This window comes from Arachis stenosperma, chromosome 10 (genome assembly GCF_014773155.1).
Source record: "Arachis stenosperma cultivar V10309 chromosome 10, arast.V10309.gnm1.PFL2, whole genome shotgun sequence".
Lineage (NCBI taxonomy): Eukaryota > Viridiplantae > Streptophyta > Magnoliopsida > Fabales > Fabaceae > Arachis > Arachis stenosperma.
Genome location: NC_080386.1, coordinates 133,937,399 through 133,955,620, shown reverse-complemented (window position 1 = coordinate 133,955,620; position 18,222 = coordinate 133,937,399). Strand labels below are relative to the sequence as shown.

The following is an 18,222-nucleotide window of genomic DNA, read 5'->3' as shown; positions in this document are numbered from 1 at the left end:
AATCCTATGCAATAAATTCACAACTTAAATTACTTATGGGACAGGTTACTCTCTAGTCTCTCTACCTTTATATATATAACAGTTTTTTCCAGCTTTAATTTTATTAATCACTCTCTCTCAAAATCTTAATTTTGTCTTTTCCTATAGATGTTGCATGTTTTCTTCAATTCATGACTAGTTCTCCATACCCTCTATTTATATACTTGATTGTTATGTGCTAATGGCTGTGAAAGTTTGGTGAATCTTATCAGTTATCACCCTAATTATGTGATTATCCCAATATACAAATTAATTTACAGATATTTAACCACATGGCTTCCCAACAATGCACCCTGAAATCCTGCAAGAAAACCAGCTAATTTAGTGCTATACAATTATACATACTGCATGTATAATTAACAAGCATGAAAGGTATAGTACATAATATAGAGAGGGACCATAACATAATTAATAATGCCTTAAGAAAAGTAAACATAATATGGTACCCAATATTGCCGGCTATTATTCTGCATGTTTTAATTAGTTTGAGAATTTCAGCATACACATATTGTCAAAACTTTCTTGCATCATCATAATGCTTATTATTTGTAGTGTAGTGTGTGCCAAAATTTTGTCCCTACCATGCTATACCTATTAATTATTCTTCATTCTTCAACATGTTCTCCCATGCTATTATTAGTAGCTTCTTCAACCACTATTTCTTAAAGGTCCGGAAGATTTGCATATATATATAGGACAATTATTCATGCATGCAGTTGGGAATTGGTGCAACAAAATTGTTTTTCTTTTAATTTTTCTTGCTATTATAATTATTATTTTGATATTTTTCATTTAATTAAAACTAATATACAAGAATTAAGGAAATTAAAATTAAAACTTAACTGTGATGCATACTTTTTAGATTAAAATGCCTCTATTTAGTGCTTGTTTGGGCGCTAGTAAATCGATAAATTTTTTTTAATGAAATTTTTTTTATTTTTTAGTGTATTTAGTAAATTTCTAATAGTAAAAATAAAAGTACTAAAAAAATAAAAATATCTTTTTTTATCTGAGATATTCAAACATAAAATTATTTTTACTTTTATAAAATATCTTTTAAAAAAATATCATTAAAAAAAGATTTTTTTTGAGAATGCTACCCAAACAAACCCTTAATTTTATACTAAACTATTTAGTTACTGATGTGTAATTAAAACAAAATAAGAAAAATAATAATTGCTTTATTAATATGTGAAAATGATAAACATAAAATAAAGTGTTGAGTTAAGAAATTAACTAAATTAATTAATGATGACAAACATTATTTTTGAGCAAAATAAATAATTAGTGTTGATCAATTATATCTACTAATTAACTAATTGTTTATTGTTGCAGGCCAAATGGTAATAGCCCAAATGGAATAAAAGGCATTCAGCAAAGAATATTGGGCTGAAAGCAAAATAAAAAGCCCAAGCAAAAGCAAAGGAAGAAGCCAAAGAAATCAGATGGGCCAAACGGGTTACATGATCCAAACCCGAATTGATTTTCATTTCCCACCATAATGCTCCAACCAAAGCAACGTTCTTCTTCCTTCTAATCAAGTCACATCAAGATTTCAGAAAAAGCAAGAAAGAGAAAGAGAAGAAAAGCTTCTTCCATAAGCCATTAACCAAAGAAGCAAGAGAGAGAGTTGAAGCTTGAAGCACAGAAGCTAAAACAGAAATCCCAAGCTAAATCAAGCTTAAGAAAGGTAAACCATATCATCTTGCATGAATCAGATCTTCATCCTTTTCTTCCCTACTCTCTGCTCTATCCGAAAATGGCTGTGAAGGGAAAATTGCTATCTGCCCTATTCTGCTGTGCATCTACGGTCTTAATCAAGACTTGGGGACCAAGTTGGTATTCAAGGGTTCAGATTTTAGTTGACTATTGGAAAACAAGTTCAGTTACATATTCATGGCTTTCGGTCAAGTTGAAAAAGTCAGAAGGAAAGGTTCCAATTTGATGATTGAAAAGAAAAAGTGAATCTGTGGTTGGTGAAGCTCAAGGCTCAAGATGTTGACCTTGGAGGAAGAACCAAGGAACATGCAGGGAGATAAAAAGAGCTTGCTGTTCATTCAAGGTAAGGAGAGAAAACCAGAGTTTGAGAAGTTGAGTTCTGTGAAGTATTCCCTGTGAAGTTCCTCTACTTGGACAATGCTCTCTATCAAAGAAGCATTCTGCCAACACTGAAGAACAAATTCAGAGGTTTGCAAAGCTGGTTTTTCACATAGCTTAGAGGCTGTTGATGAAGTCAATCTCCTTCATGTTTTTCTGATTGTAATGTACTTTTCTAAGCTTATCTTTCTGTAATTTCTTGAGAGAAAAGGCAAAGTGAGAAAGCTTAAGAAAAAGCCATGAGTGAAAAGGTTGAGAGATACACTTGAGAGAAAAGCCTAGAGTTAATTTTCAGATTTCTGTAGGTTGGTTAATTGTCTTGTATCTTGTACTTGTTTGGTTTCCCTTTCTTAGTTGGGTTAGCACTAAGAGAAGATAGTTAGGTGTTAGCATAGCCAATGTCAAGTTAGGCTAGAACTTGAGTGTGAAATTGGTGTATGTAATACTGTTAACTATAGTGAAATTCTTCCATATTTGTGGAGGAGACTGGATGTAGGTTGCATAGCACAAAGCAACCGAACCAGGATATATGCTGGTGTTAGCTTCCTCTTCTCTGTCATGTTCTGTTTTCTGTTTTTCATGAGACAAGAATAAATTGTCTCATAAATTTCCGCTGCTGAGTTCAAACAGAATCAGATTCGTAGCTCTGCTTAAAAGGGGTCAAAACAGCAACTGTAAAAGGAAGGCATAGATTCAACCCCCCTTCTCTAAGCCTATCACAACCTTCATAAAGTACTACTAATTGTGAGACTAATTAATGTAGGACTAATATGACGAAAGAAAGATTTGCTATAGTAATGTAGATGGTTGAACAGATCTTAATTAATTGAATAGTACGACAAGGAAATTTGCTACATAAGTTTGACATTTTGGAAAAACAGATCATATGATTTCTAACCAACCAATAAATTAAGATGTTGGAGACAGCCAATTTTCTTGTTTGGCAATCTAAACGGTTAGATAATTAGATTATGTTTACCATGTCATTCCTTCTTAAGTTGCAAGGTCTTCACGCCAATGAAATAAAATTTAAAAAGAAGGAAAAATTACAGAATATATTAATAAGCATATTATTCTTGATTTGCACTTTGTAAGTTTAAATTATACTGACTAAGTCAAGCTTTATTACCAGAAATAGAGACAATTTTCTCTCAAAATTAAAACGAGAGTAAATACATCAAATTGTGGCAAATTGAAAATACATGGAAAACACAAGTGCAATCGACTTCACGTGAAATTGATAGTTGAGAACCGTTAGATAAAAATTTAATCAAATCAGTCAAATCATCTAACCGTTCTCAGTTATCAACTTCACGTCAAGTGGACTGCAGCTGAGTTTCCACCGAAAATATATTACATACTCACAAGTCACACCTAACTTTCTGTGCTACTTTAATGCTCCATACAACATTAATCATGCATGTATTTATCTAGGCATGCATAGGCCATGCAATGATCGATATAAATAATAATGACATATCTTGCACGAAAAATCTTATACGAAAGGTATGATTTTTATTTCTTTTTAGGGAAATAATTCTATGACTAATGTTAGATGTATTTATTTGTGGATCCATCATTTCATTTTTATATATAAATATAGAATTAAGTGTGAGTTTTATTTGTGTGAAATTTACATTTCATAATATAGTGATGAGTTGATAACTTTGTTAACACGTGACACAAATAAGTTATTTTAATGAGAAAGTCTAGGGGACTAGTGCTTTTATTGAAATTTAGCCAGCACTTAACTATCAAAAGAAAAAATGAGTAATCTTACACTATTAGATATTATCTTACACTGTTAAAAATATTGATAATGACTAATTAATGGCTACACATCATAAATTTTGTTAGCCCCCTAACACTCCTTTATTTTAATAGCTCTATTTTTCTTTTTTCGTTCACTAATAACAATTTATTTTTAAATTTTATTTATTCCTAAATAATTAGGATTTATAAAATTTAGACAGCGTTAATTAACATAATATCCTAAAAGATAATTCATTGAGCATTTTTTTTGTTTTTCACTGTGTCCTTCAGCTGCCAGGCCAAGGACTAATCCGTCGCAGATCGAAGCTCCATTTGTGTTTGCTAGAGAAGAAAGATTTAAAAATAACGGTTTTCTTGAATATCTCTTATTCAAAGACTTATCTAAGATGATAAAATAAAATGAAATTGCAACAAAAAACTTTGGGTAAGAATTTACACTATTGAATGATCTTAGTTTAAATTAGTTCCACTGCATATTGGATATCCTAAAGTACTATTGAAGAACAATAATATTTGTTCCTGATTATTGACACTATGATTCAAACCTTTTTCTTCAATGTTGTTGTCACCAAAATATATCCTCATAATCAATCTCAACTTTGGGGATGGACTGTATCTTGTTCCAATCTTCACCTTCATGAACTCTGCATCTTTCCTTCAGAACACAACAATCTATGATGATTAGACATTCCAGTGAATCCGGTAAACCTTCTGCTGGTAAGCATTGAAGCTTGGGACACTGAGAAATCTCTAAGCTCTCAAGTCTTGTAAGATAATGAAGCGAAGGAAGAAAATTCAAGCTTGGACAATCTACTACTGTAAGATGAGTGAGGTTAGGCATATCCCCTGCTTTCAAATCCTCCCATTGTTGCAAGTTCTGCAGATTATGAAATGTAAGAGACTGCAAAGATGGAAAACTATTTGGACCTTGGGACTCGTCATCCACACGTGTCAAATCATGCATCTCTTCCTAATAAAGATGTTTAAGCATTGGAAGCTGGCCAAGAGAAGGGAAGACTTTACAATAACGACAATTTTGCAAAAGAATTCTCTCAATCTTGCAAAATGTTGGATTTCCCAACCAACCTGGAAACATAAGACCACCATAACCTGTTATAGTTAACCATTTGATCCTGTTATGAGGTTGAAGACCAGCTAAGATTTGTTGCTCTTCTAGGCCATCTTTAAACTCATTCCATTGCAACTCCAAGCCTTCCAAGCATGGCTTTTGTTCTAACTTAGCTGCGACGGCTTCTCTCATATTAGTCACATTTTCAAGATTGACTATACATATGGACCCATGAAGGAATCTCATGTCTTTAAGCTCTTCTATGCATTGTCCTTTCTCTTTGCCTACAATAAACGCTGATAAGGTTTGAAGGTTTGTTAATTTTCCAATTTCCATTGGCATAGAACTAATTTGGCGTTTTATGTCCAATTCAAGGTGCCTGAGGTTGGTAAGATTTTTAATCATTTTGGGCAACTGAAGTAGTTTGAAGCAGTTATTGAGCTTAAGTATCTCTATCCCATTTAAATCTGTTACTGATTCAGGTAGCTTCTCAACATGAGTTTCCGAGACATCAAGGTGACGGAGGTGTTTCAAAGTTCCAATTGAGTTAGGCAGCTCACTGATATTGGAAAAGCTCAAATTCAGCACCCTTATGTATCTGAGATTCAGAAAAAACTCATAAGGGATTTGATCCATTTGGCACACACCTTGAGACAACAGAATGAAAGTTCTCAGACGACCACACTTAAGGAAAGCCTTCAGAGTTTCTACCTTAATGTCTTTACATACCAGAGATGAATGTCTGACACATCTCAAATCACCCCATGGCAATGACTTGCCATCCTCCATTCTAAGACAAACTTCATCAGAAACAAACTGAGCAAGGTCATGAATGAGCTTGTGCATTTTATACACCGGCTGAGTTTGAAGATCTTGGTGTGAACATTGAAAGAAGGACCTTTGAAATAATATATCACAATACTGTTTGCCAATGTCTTCAGCTCTTCTTGTTCCTCTTGGTTGAACAAAGCCTTCTGACACCCACAATTGGACCAAATCATCCTTCTTGAATTCAAAACTTGCAGGAAAAATAGAGCAATAGGCAAAACACCTTTTCAAGCAAGCATCCAAAAGATCATAACTTAGCTTCAATGCTGGAATTACTTGACTTCGATTCTCTGGAATGTCCCATGTGTTGCTTTTCAGGACAGCATCCCACTCCATTTCATCGGATCTAAAGCGTAGGGCGCTTCCAAGAACTCTAGCTGCCAGTGGTAGCCCATCACATTTTTGTGCAATCTTGAAGCCAGTTTCCCTCAATTCTAATTGTTTGTTAGTATCATGCCTCATGTTTGAGAATGCTCTTTGTTTAAGCAATTCCCAACAATCTTCATCAGACAAAGTCTTCAAATGGTACTGGTAAGGAGAAGCAGTGGCAACAATTCTTGAAACAAGCATGCTTCGTGTCGTCACCAGTACTCTACTCCCTCGAGCAGCAACTCTCAATGGCAAGCACAACACATCCCAATTATGTTCATCCTCATCCCAGAAGCCATCTAATACAATTAAGAACTTCTTTCCATTGAGTATTTCTTCAAGTCTCATTTGAATTGGTTCTAAATCAGACAACTTCACCTTTTCCCTACAAGCACACTCAACAATTGACCTTGTGACTCTTTCTATGTTATACTCAACAGAAACAGATACCCAAATTTTCAAATCAAAATTGCTATCCACATCAACATTATTGTAGACAAGTTGAGCAAGAGTAGTTTTTCCCACACTCCCCATGCCCACAATCGCAATCACTGAAAGATTCGACCTTCCCCCCATTTCCTCATCCAACAACAATTTTATAACTTCCCTCTTATCACTTTCTCTTCCAATTACAACCGACTCATCCAATAACGAACTAGTTTGAAAATTGCCTACAGTAGAACAAGGCATACCCAATTTGTGCAATTCATCTACAAAGGAACCATCCATTTCCCTAGCTAACTCTTCTAGTTTATTCTGCATCTTAACCATCTGAGAGGGAATACTAAACTTAAACTTAGAAAAGACCAAGTTCCTGACCTGATCCTTGTTGGTGAAGTCAAGGTTGACATCAGCAGAAGCAAGTTTTGAGATTTCCAAGGCAAGTTCATCTAGAAAGTCCTCAGCTTCATGCAAGGCATTCTGAGTGTCCCTGAGCCAAAGGTGTTGGGCCTTATTATGAGAAGAACAAGAAGATGAGTGATTAATGGCTCTAACATTGTCAACAAGAGACTGAACCTTGAAGAGTGTCCTTTCAAGCTTGTTGAGGTCGTTGTTGTCAAAACCAAAGAGAAGAGAAAGCTCTTTATGAGCAAAGCTTGTGAATCTGTCAAGGATAACCTGCAAAGAAGCAGAGACTATGCCTGTTTGAAACAGAACACTTTCCATTCTCACTCTATCTTCAACCAACTCTAATGCCAACCAAGTATATATATTAAATCTATTATAACATTGCTAAATTTTGTTTATAATGAGAATCACTCTGCTTACCTGTCACTGATACCATCTCCAGATAAAGACTTTATTAATACAAAGGCCTTAGATTTTTCTGCACCAATGACTATCTCTAAAAGAGATCTTGAATGGTTTTCTAACTCCTCTCAAAAAAGAACCCTCCTTAACACTGGATACACACCCACTCATACTCTTCCCTTATCTCTTCCGATGACATGGTCATCTTTCTCACCGTATTTCACCCTCAACTGCTCGCCCCCTCTCTCCTTCTCTCATTCTCCTTAAGTACGGAATACATACGTACTGTTTCTCTGCTAGGGTTTTTGATTAAAAAGTAATTTGCACTCAATCTTTTCATTAAAATTAATTATTGATCATTATTACTGATTTCTTAATTTTTTGCCATCATATATTCTTTTTCTTTTGGGATTGTCCCTTCCTTCTTCTTATTGTTGTATATCGTGGATAGAAGAGCCACCGCTTTTCTTTCCCTACATGAAGTATCTTCTTATTTCTATTAGCTCATTCTCTAACTAATTTTAGACAGACATTAAATTTATGGCTAAACCTATCATCACATTTGAAGATGATCTTTGTATTCCAACTTAAATACCTTTTCAAGTTGTATATCGTGGATAGAAGAGCCACCGCTTTTCTTTCCCTACATGAAGTATCTTCTTATTTCTATTAGCTCATTCTCTAACTAATTTTAGACAGACATTAAATTTATGGCTAAACCTATCATCACATTTGAAGATGATCTTTGTATTCCAACTTAAATACCTTTTCAAGTTGTATATCGTGGATAGAAGAGCCACCACTTTTCTTTCCCTACATGAAGTATCTTCTTATTTCTATTAGCTCATTCTCTAACTAATTCTAGACAGACATTAAATTTATGGCTAAACTTATCATCACATTTGAAGATGATCTTTGTATTCCAACTTAAATACCTTTTCAAGTTGTATATCGTGGATAGAAGAGCCACCGCTTTTCTTTCCCTACATGAAGTATCTTTTTATTTCTATTAGCTCATTCTCTAACTAATTTTAGACAGACATTAAATTTATGGCTAAACCTATCATCACATTTGAAGATGATCTTTGTATTCCAACTTAAATACCTTTTCAAGTTGTATATCGTGGATAGAAGAGCTACCGCTTTTCTTTCCCTACATGAAGTATCTTCTTATTTCTATTAGCTCATTCTCTAACTAAATCTAGACAGACATTAAATTTATGGCTAAACCTTTCATCACATTTGAAGATGATCTTTGTATTCCAACTTAAATACCTTTTCAAGTCTGCAAAGGATGAGACAAATGTTCCCTCTTTGTTCGTCACCGTGAAAACAAATTCTTCATAAATAATAATAGACTATAAAAAGTTTTTTAGATATCAATATACAAAAAGCTTTTCTCCTTTTGTAATATTAGCTATATATATATATATATATATATAGCAAATATTTTTTGTTACATAAAATATAATGAGATAATATTTGAATAGCTAGAAATGAATAAAACTAAAGTGGCTAAGTTGTGAACAGCTAAGTTATTCGAATGACAATATATATAAATGTCAAAATAAAATTGATATTAAAATAAGAAAAAGTCTGAATGTTGAAAAATATTTTCTCTAGATGTAAGGTCGATTTTAAATGATAAAAGCATATTAGAAGATGATTATATTTGAGCGGAAAAAGAGAAACTGATTTCAAGGTGTTTCCACGATAGTGGTAACGCATGTTCTAACTCCGATTTGCCACTCTATAAAACCACCACCTGCACCAATATAATATAACCTCATATACTCGCTCACTTAACCGACTACTAGCACTTTTCTTTTTCTTTTTTTCTATTTCTGTGGCTCTGTGTATATATATAGCCCTATATATCTCCGTGGTCTACATAATTCAATCTCATTCTTCCTATTATAGTGCATAACTTAATTGGCCACACAATATAGCACGAAATTAAACCTCTCTCTTTATTGCTTGCACCTAACTACTTATATAGTATATATACAGCTGTATCAAGTCCACCATCATGCAACTTATTTCATGTTTTATTATGCTTATTATTATGTGTCCTTGTTTTCAATGATAATAATAATAGGAGGATTATTCCTCCAAATTCAATGGAGGAAGCGGTTCAAATATAATAAAGAGTGGTACTTGCCTCCTGGTTCATGGGCTGGGCCTTTTTTGGAGAGACTCTCAAACTTTACACTCAAAACCTAAATTCCTTTTTCTCCAAGAGACAAAAGAAATACGGGCAGATATTCAAAACGCACATACTGAACTATGGAGGTAGAAATGGAAGAAATATGCAAACTGTATCGATGCTTGGAGAAAGGCAACAACTCTTATCCCTTACATATTCCTAGAACTTCCTATTGGAAAGCAATCAAGGTACGTATCACAAATTTCTTTTTTTGAGTTTTTACTTCTTTTAAGTAAACAAGGATATTTTTTTGTCAATAAATTATAACTCAAATGGTATATGATACTATATATATACATATTAGTTAAAAAAATTATATTTTTACAATAAAGTAATGTCATTTTTATTTATTATTTCAACAACCATGTCATATAAATATTATGTCTTATCATCAATTATATTTTATTTTATATAATCAATTTGTTTATAAAAAATATTTTTTTATTTTTTTATTTGTTTGCATTCTATTTATATGTTTGCATATATTAATGTTATTTTTATTCTTTAGATGTTTGGGACATAAATTGATATTTTTTAATCTTTACTTAAAATATTTTTTTAATTTCCTACCATTCTTTACAGTAATGTGTTTTGCATTCATTAACTCTTGAAATTCTAATTTCCTACCTCTTGCGATTTTTTTTGTAAATAATTTAAAAAATGAATGAATGAGAACGAAAAAATATATAAAAATGTTATATTAAATTTAAGAAATTTTTGACAATTAATATAAGAGATTAAAAAATAAAAAGTAGTAAGAGTCTTAACATGTATAAGTTGTAGAATTTGAATATTTGTAATTGAAATTTTTTATAATTATCATTATTATGACACTTTTAATGTATATTTATTGCATTTAATTAGTACTTGATGTTTCAATTGAATAATAATATATAAAAGTTTTTTGTTTTAATTTTTTAAAAATATTTTACTAAATAGTAATTGGTTGATTTTAATTTTTTCAAAATCATTAGAATTGCTGATATGGTATCATTAGTAAAGAAAAGATAGTTTAAATTCATTGTAGAAAAAGTTAGTATCAACTTTTATATATTATAAATAGATGTTAGTTGAATATAAAAGTAAAAAAATTTTATTTTGTATTTTTTAAATAATTAAATAATATTAAATATAATAAATATATAATTATAAATATTATATATTTAAATTAGAAATATTATATATTTAATTTATAAATATTAAAATAAATAATATAATTTTAGGTTATTTTCTTCTTAACATATTGTTTGAATATATATGATATTATTCATGGGTAGATATAGTCATATAAAAATGATAGTGGAGAATTTTACCTAACAGCATTTTAATGAATAACAGTAAAAATATTGTTAAATAATTTAATATATTTATTTAATATAATATATATTAAATATCTTAAATATTACTTTTACGTGAAAACATTTCCTTCGACAGTCGATCTGTTCTCTTACTCGCGCCGTTTTCAAAGTCAAAGGTAAGTCAAACTCATTTATGTAAAGCTTAAAAAAGAGAAAAAAAAACTTTATTTCTTGGTGCTCGAGTCATGTTTGGTTAATAAACTGAGTTACCCTTCGTTTTTTTGTTTAATGAGTAGTTTCGGAAATGGAGGAGACATGAATTCCGGGAAGATTAATCACATGTATACAAGATTTTGACAACATAGTTTAGAAATCAGATTCACCAGCTGTAGAAGATGAGTTTATGGAACAGAAGAGGAAAAAATGAAGAAATAAGAGAATTGATGAGTGCAGTTGTTGTATTGAATTGTTGCAACTTCAATCTGTTCTCTCAGAGGAGTAGTACAAGCTATATATAGTCTTAACACTATCTATCTATAACTAACTACTCTAAGAATGGAAAGTAAAAGTGTAAAACTACTTGATAACAGAATCTGTTATTCTAACAGATTCTTGATGCTCTTTCACTCTATCACCAGCACTTAGAAGTTACCTGCTTAAAGCCACTATCAATTAAAAGAGAGTTGTTCATCATCAATAAATACATTGGAAACATGAGCTATCTTAACCCAATCTTTTCCTTCTGTTTTGCTGCAATTTTTCATCAGCTCAGAGCAATCTCTGATAAAGAGAAATTCAAGAGACGCAGATACTCCTCCGTCAGGCAAAGATGAAATAACTGGACAATCATTCATTTCTAAATGCTTAAGCGAATAGAGGCATGACAGCAGTGGAAGCGAGGCTAAGCTGGGGCAATGTTCCACCTTAAGCTTTTGTAAACATGGGAAGTCACCACTTTGAACTCCTACCCACTCTTCCAATTTAGGCATGGCCTCAATTGTAAGTTCTTTCAAGCTCGGAAACGCATGAGACCGTTGACCTTTTCCATCTCTACAAAATCTTTCATCTATTCTCCGAAGCTTACACATTTCTTTCATATGCAAAAATTGAAGACATGGCAATTTACCAATGGGCTCAAGGTGTTCACAATTCAAACAATTATGTAGAGTCATATCAACCATACAATTATAACAAGGATCAGCAATCCAACTCGGAAGCTTAGAACCACCATAGCATAGTAATGCCATCTCTTCAAGACCCAGAGGGGGTCTTAAGCATTCAAGGATTTGCTCTTCTTTCCTGGCATCGGCAACCCTTGTCTCGGTCCATCTAAACTGTATCCTACAAAGGAACTTCTTGCTGCTCAAATCAGCTTCCATTGCTTCCTCAAAACTCGAGACATTCTCAATTCTCGAAATGCAAAATGCACCTGTAAGATTTATCATTTTCTTTAACTCCACAATCCGGCACCCATCATCCTTGCCAACAAGAAATGCCGACAGAGTTTGAAGATTGATCAAATTACCCATCCAAGGGGGCATTGATTTCACTTGCCTCACAACATCAAGCTCAATATGCCTCAAACTAATGAGCTTCCCAATCCCTTTAGGCAACCCAACTAACTCTAAACATCCCCTAAGCCTAAGAGTTTGCAAATTACAAAGACTAACTACCGAATCAGGCAAGCGTTTAATGGGCGTATAAGACAAATCAAGATACCGAAGCGATTTCAAACTCCCGATAGAACTCGGCAGCTCTGATATAAGATTCCTACTAAAATTCAAAGACCTCAATCCCTTGAGGCACAAGAAAAGATTTCGCGGAATGCGTTCAACATAAAACCCAGGCACAGGAACAAGAAATAGCGTGTTCAGATTTTCAAACCTCTCAATTACATCAAAACCTGAGGCGCAAGCCACACTCTTTGAATCCACGGACAAATGCTTCACATTCGTAGGTACTTTATCCCAATTTGCATCCAATACCGTATGGTATTCAAGCACTGAGAACGTGATCTTATCCTGGTTGATTCTATAGAGTAACCTCCTCGTCTTCCCGTGGAAGAAATCCACGGACGGATCAGATCTCGAGGGAACAATAACTTGGCTGGAGACGAGCGAATCGAAGACTTGGGCTGCATCGTGCTCCTGCTGCCTGGTGGAGCACTGTAAGAGTCCCTGGGCTATCCACAGAGAAACCAGTTCTTGTTTGGAGAATTCGTAGCTGGGAGGGAAGAGGGAACAGTGTGAGATGAAAGGGAAACGACCGTTGCTGAATTGAATAACTACCTGGCGGAAGTTTTCGGGAGAGATAGAGATGAGAGTGGTGCTGGCGCGTCTTTTCTTGCGGGCGATGAAGGGGGAAGAAGAGGACGGAGTGTGCCCTAAATTCAGCTTGTCGTGCAGTCCTGTAATCTCGAAATCCTCGGAAGGGTCATCATCGAGTGCAGAAGCAGAATTGGAATCCATGTCTGTTTGTGAGATGAAAAGCTTTTTTCTGCAGCTCTGTCCTCAATTCTACAATTTCAGAGAAAGTGTTCCACCGTTTCGGACTCGAACAAAGAAAATATATCATCAACCCTTTTTATTTGTTATTTGAAGTAGTCAACCCTAAATTTAAGAAGTTCTAACAGCACTGTTTGTTGTATTTGCATGCTGACCACCCGAACCACTAGATCTGTAGGTATCAATTTTTAGGTCTTCATTCTTCAATTGAACATCAACCTGCATATACTTAAACATATCATATTGTCTCATACTAGACTCAACATAAACTATTACTTCATATACTTAAATAAAAGTGCTCAATTAGAGCACTAATTCATAATGATAGCTATTAGTTATTTAATTACCTCATCAGCCTGAGGGAGGATTGCAACAGAAACAGCACTGGAATGAACTCGTCCTGATTTTTCTGTCACAGGAACTCTCTTTTGTTTTGTTGTTTTTTATTTAAAAAAAAAAAAAGAAAGAAGTCAGCAATGATAGAAAGTAGATTTATTCATGGATGGTAAAAGGTTGTAGCCATTCCACTTTTAAATTTTAGTTTCCCAAAAGCACCATCTCCTACAAGAAATCCATCAGATGAAGGATGAAATGCAGTTCTACTATATCAGGAACTCGAGTAAAGCACATAACTCAAATCATACAGAATGTACAAAATATGTACCTTGTATCCTTTAAGATCTGATTGAGCAATATCTACTACTTCAAATTTCCAGCCATTCTTGTGAGCATACTTTTCGTACCTGAATTATGTTAGACGATATCACTTTTTAAAAAATTGTAACAGTAGTTTCCTTTAGATTTCGATGACACAAATGCAATCTTACATTTTGAAGATGTCCATTGCAAATAAAGAAGCCTCCTCCCCACTAGTACCTGTCAAAAGTGGTAAAAGCAAATAAAAGTGGCAACAAATGAAGTCAAAACAGAACAAAAGTAAGAAACAATCAACACAACCCAAGACAACTTCACACACATTCATCGGAGAACAATTTTGATTATAAAAAATAATAGATATTTTTATTCAACAGTGACACATCACCTGCTCTGACCTCCAAAATGCAGTTTCTTTCATCAGCACCGTCCTTAGGAAGTAAGGACTTCAACAACAAATGTTGCAATCTTCGTTCTTCCTCTATGGGCCGCCTCATTTCCTCTGTCGCCATATTAATCATGTCTTTGTCACCGGAACATTCAACCACCAGTGATTTCAAGCCATCAATTTCTTACGCAAAGAGCAAGTAGGAAAAGGATTCAACTGTTTGGACTATTACATGGTCTCAATAATAAAATATATTTTTAAAATTTTTTAATAATGGTCAAATATTTTTTATTTAATTTTAATTATAAATTATTCATTACGTATTATTTAATTTTAAATTTTACTATCTATTTTATAAATTATTATTTTATAAAATAACCTATTATATTTATTTACAATTAGAAATAAAAATAACAAGAAAATAAATTTATTAATCATGACCTCCATACATATTTAGGCAAAGCGAATCAATAAGATTTTTAAGCTTTTGATTCGTTACAGAAGTACAACATAATTGATTAAATTTTGCCCGACAATATACTTCTCAAAATTCTATATAATTAAAAGTGTTATAGATTGAACTGTTATATAAAATATGAATTTTTTCTTATTCAATTGAATCGATTGAAGTGTTACTTTACTCTCTGGTCTATTCTTGAACTCGAATTAAAATCCATCTGTTTTAGTTTCCAATTCTAGCACCGCCTTCTATTCCACCTTAAAATTGCACCTATTTCCCTCCAATCTATCGGTCCTGCTCTATGTTATATCCATTAGTTCAGATAAAAGATTCAGCATGTTGTATTTCAATCACCTCTACCTCTTTTTTGGGTTCATTCTTTTTTTTGATAACTTAAAAGAAAACAAACAAAAATTAAGAGAGAAAAAAAAATAAGAAATTGCTTAAAAAAAGCAGTCTCATTAGATACCATTTTTAAATTTCTTTCAAGATAATAGAAGTTACACTTGGGGAGAAAGGGTCTCATTGCAATTTTTACCGTTACTGTATTTGCATTTTTTAAAATCAACTGAAAATTAGTACGCCATTTTTAAGATATGATATCTTGGATTTTTAACACCAAATGATCAATAAACCCAGAGTAATCTTGTAAATTATTGACAATAGTAAAAGCCTCCATACAGTCTATCTCACATATAATATCTATTTGTCCCGAGTCCCATGCTAAAAGAAAGCCTCTCCAGATAGCAAACAACTCTCCTTGCAAAATGCTACGACTCTCAATTGTTCCCAGACAACCTCATTGCCACTTTTCCTTCCAATCTCTGCTAACATAAGTAAAACCAACTCGAGCACAACTGCAATGATAGCTAGCATCACAATTAATCTTAAAAATACCCACTAAAAAAAATCCAAGAGTCACTAATGGTTGAGGGGATAGCTAATATTATTTTTGGGCCCATCCTATATATTTCAAACTGCACTCTATTTTTTTTGTACTATGCCCTATTCCTTCCGCCCCAATAGAAGTTCATAGGAATTCTTTTTTGGTGTGTTTTGAACAAAAAAAATTAGAATTTTAAAAAAAATTATATTATTCGTGAAAAATTTAATCGATTGAGTTACCAATAAACATGATTTTCCTTGTTTTTACGTCGAGGGATAAAAAACTCATTAATTCGTATTATTAAATATTTATAGAGGTCATAATTGATAGAAGATCTATTTTATTATTGTTTTTATTTCTAATAATGAATAAACATGATAAATAAATAATAAAATAATAATTTATAAAATAGATAATAAATTTTATAATTAAATAATATATAAAAAATTAATTAAAAATTATTTAATAATTATTAAAAAGCTAAAAAAAAGTAGAAAAAAAGAAAGAAAGAAAAACCGTCGAATCATTTGCCCACAAAGTTGAAAAGAAAAAGTAACACAAGTTAATGCAAGACAAAACAAAACAAAACAAGCTACTTAACATTACTCTTTATCTTCCCCCCTTTTGAATTTTCTTATTGAAAGAAACACCCAAAAAGCGCAGGAAGAGGGTTCAATACCTTCTGTTTAGCCCTCAACTGAGTAATAAGGTGTAACGAACCGCTCAGCTCCTTATTAGCTCTTGCATATTCTGATGGTGATATTTCCGGCTGTCATCAAGTAACAAGAAAAATTAAAACATAAGATAGCGGACGAACAGTGAGATTTATTAACCTTTTTTATTTTTTTCAATTTTTTATAAAAAAAATACATAATATAATTTTAAAAATATGCCTATCATATTACATATTTATTTATATTAGTAAAAACTAAACTAATCAAGTTTACGTAATTAAAAATATAAAACATATAAATACAAAAAAATAAAAATATTTTGGAAATATTATGACATTTGTAAGACTTAAACTAAACAAATAGGTTTTACTTATATTAGTAAGACTTAAACTAATCAAACTTACGTAATTAAAAATATAAAACATATAAATACAAAAAAAATTAACAGTATTTTGGAAATATGATGATATTTGTACACTAATTTTTCATATATATATATATATATATGGTAAATTCTATTCTATTTTTTATATTTTAATATGTAAATTATCTTTTATGATATGTTACTTTTTAATTGATTATTATGTTAATTATGATTAAGTTATATTGTAATTAAAAAATTATTTAAAAGAATAAATGTATAATTTGATAAAATACCAAAAATTGAATTTTTACTCTCTGTAACCTCGTTGTTTCTCTCTCTCATTGCTCTTCTGTGTTGATTTTAATTTGTAGTGGATCTGCAATCGGTTAAAGAGAGTATATTTGGTCGTGCTGTTATTTTGTAGTTGTCTTTTGCTCTTTAGTTCACATAATTACGTGTCACATATAAATTTTTTATTATCAGGGTGCATTAATCTATGATTTAGGATTGTGATAATTATTGCATATATTAAAGTGATGCTTGAATTAGATATGCATTTGATCCATCCGTCTATTAGAATTTAAATTACACTATATCAATTAGTTCAAAGCCGTTCTTTGGAATGACTATGGATCATTGGATCGTACACAAGATCCGTTGCATTAGATATTCAAAGGATACTTGCATCTTTACTTTTCGTCCTGCTTCGAGTTACAGTGTGCTCTCAACACACTTTGAGTGATGAAGAAACAGTGGAAGGGAGGAAATATACTTCACTTAACACAGAAGGTGTTTTTCAATGAAAGGGTGGAACGAATTTAAGTAATAATAATTATTTGGTAAAAGAATATAAATTTATTTTTTAATATTTACAAAAATTATATAATTATCTATCTTAAAAAAATATTTAATTATAAAATGGTTCTACTTTAGTTAAGTTGTTAATTTTTATTGAGTTAAATTAACTCAAATTAAAATTAAACATCTAATTAAATGTGTCATATCATAGAGGCTAATTTATATGTTGTTTTAGAGAAAATTGGATAAAATTCACCTATATATAAATTTGGTTGAGTTAGAAAATAAAAAATTTAACTAAAACAATAAAAAAATACTTGAAAATAATAAAAATAAAAAATGATCTTATTATAAATATATAATTTTAAATATTATATATATATGAAATTTTAAATGTTAATTTTAATAAATAAATAATATTTATTTTTTTATATTTATATATTTTATATTTTTAATTACGTAAGTTTGATTAGTTTAGATCTTACTAATATAAGTAAATATATAATGTGATAAGCATGTATTTAGAATTATATTATTTTTATTCCGTTTTTCTATAAAAAAAAT

At 31.7% G+C, this 18,222-nt stretch overlaps 3 protein-coding genes across 3 annotated transcripts; all 3 read right to left on the bottom strand.

Annotated features, from left to right (window-relative positions):
• Positions 1–4,350: 4,350 nt before the first annotated feature.
• On the bottom strand, positions 4,351–7,342 carry LOC130957851 (putative disease resistance RPP13-like protein 1). Its single transcript, XM_057884696.1, has one exon. The coding sequence runs from the start codon at positions 7,340–7,342 to the stop codon at positions 4,880–4,882; it is 2,463 nt and encodes an 820-aa protein (XP_057740679.1). The 3' UTR covers positions 4,351–4,879.
• Positions 7,343–11,598: 4,256 nt separating this feature from the next.
• On the bottom strand, positions 11,599–13,398 carry LOC130957850 (putative disease resistance protein At3g14460). Its single transcript, XM_057884694.1, has one exon. It carries the CDS (start codon positions 13,396–13,398, stop codon positions 11,599–11,601), a length of 1,800 nt encoding a protein of 599 aa, XP_057740677.1.
• A 147-nt stretch (positions 13,399–13,545) lies between these two features.
• Positions 13,546–17,202, bottom strand: LOC130957849 (peptide chain release factor 1, mitochondrial-like). The gene is made up of 7 exons (XM_057884693.1): positions 17,182–17,202; positions 16,504–16,591; positions 14,477–14,662; positions 14,262–14,310; positions 14,099–14,177; positions 13,782–13,859; positions 13,546–13,653 (listed from the first exon to the last, which is right to left on the bottom strand). Exons 1-7 carry the CDS (start codon positions 17,200–17,202, stop codon positions 13,546–13,548), a joined length of 609 nt encoding a protein of 202 aa, XP_057740676.1.
• Between the last annotated feature and the right edge of the window lie 1,020 nt (positions 17,203–18,222).

Bases quoted from the DNA above. Each gene is read 5' to 3' on its own strand.
- LOC130957850 (XM_057884694.1), bottom strand. From the start codon at position 13,398: ATGGATTCCAATTCTGCTTCTGCACTCGATGATGACCCTTCCGAGGAT.
- LOC130957849 (XM_057884693.1), bottom strand. From the start codon at position 17,202: ATGAGAGAGAGAAACAACGAG. The intron at 16,592-17,181 runs GTTACAGAGAGT...ACTTGATGACAG, and splicing joins TGAGAGAGAGAAACAACGAG to CCGGAAATATCACCATCAGA. The intron at 14,663-16,503 runs AGGTATTGAACC...TGCTCTTTGCGT, and splicing joins TCAGTTGAGGGCTAAACAGA to AAGAAATTGATGGCTTGAAA.
- LOC130957851 (XM_057884696.1), bottom strand. From the start codon at position 7,342: ATGGAAAGTGTTCTGTTTCAAACAGGCATAGTCTCTGCTTCTTTGCAG.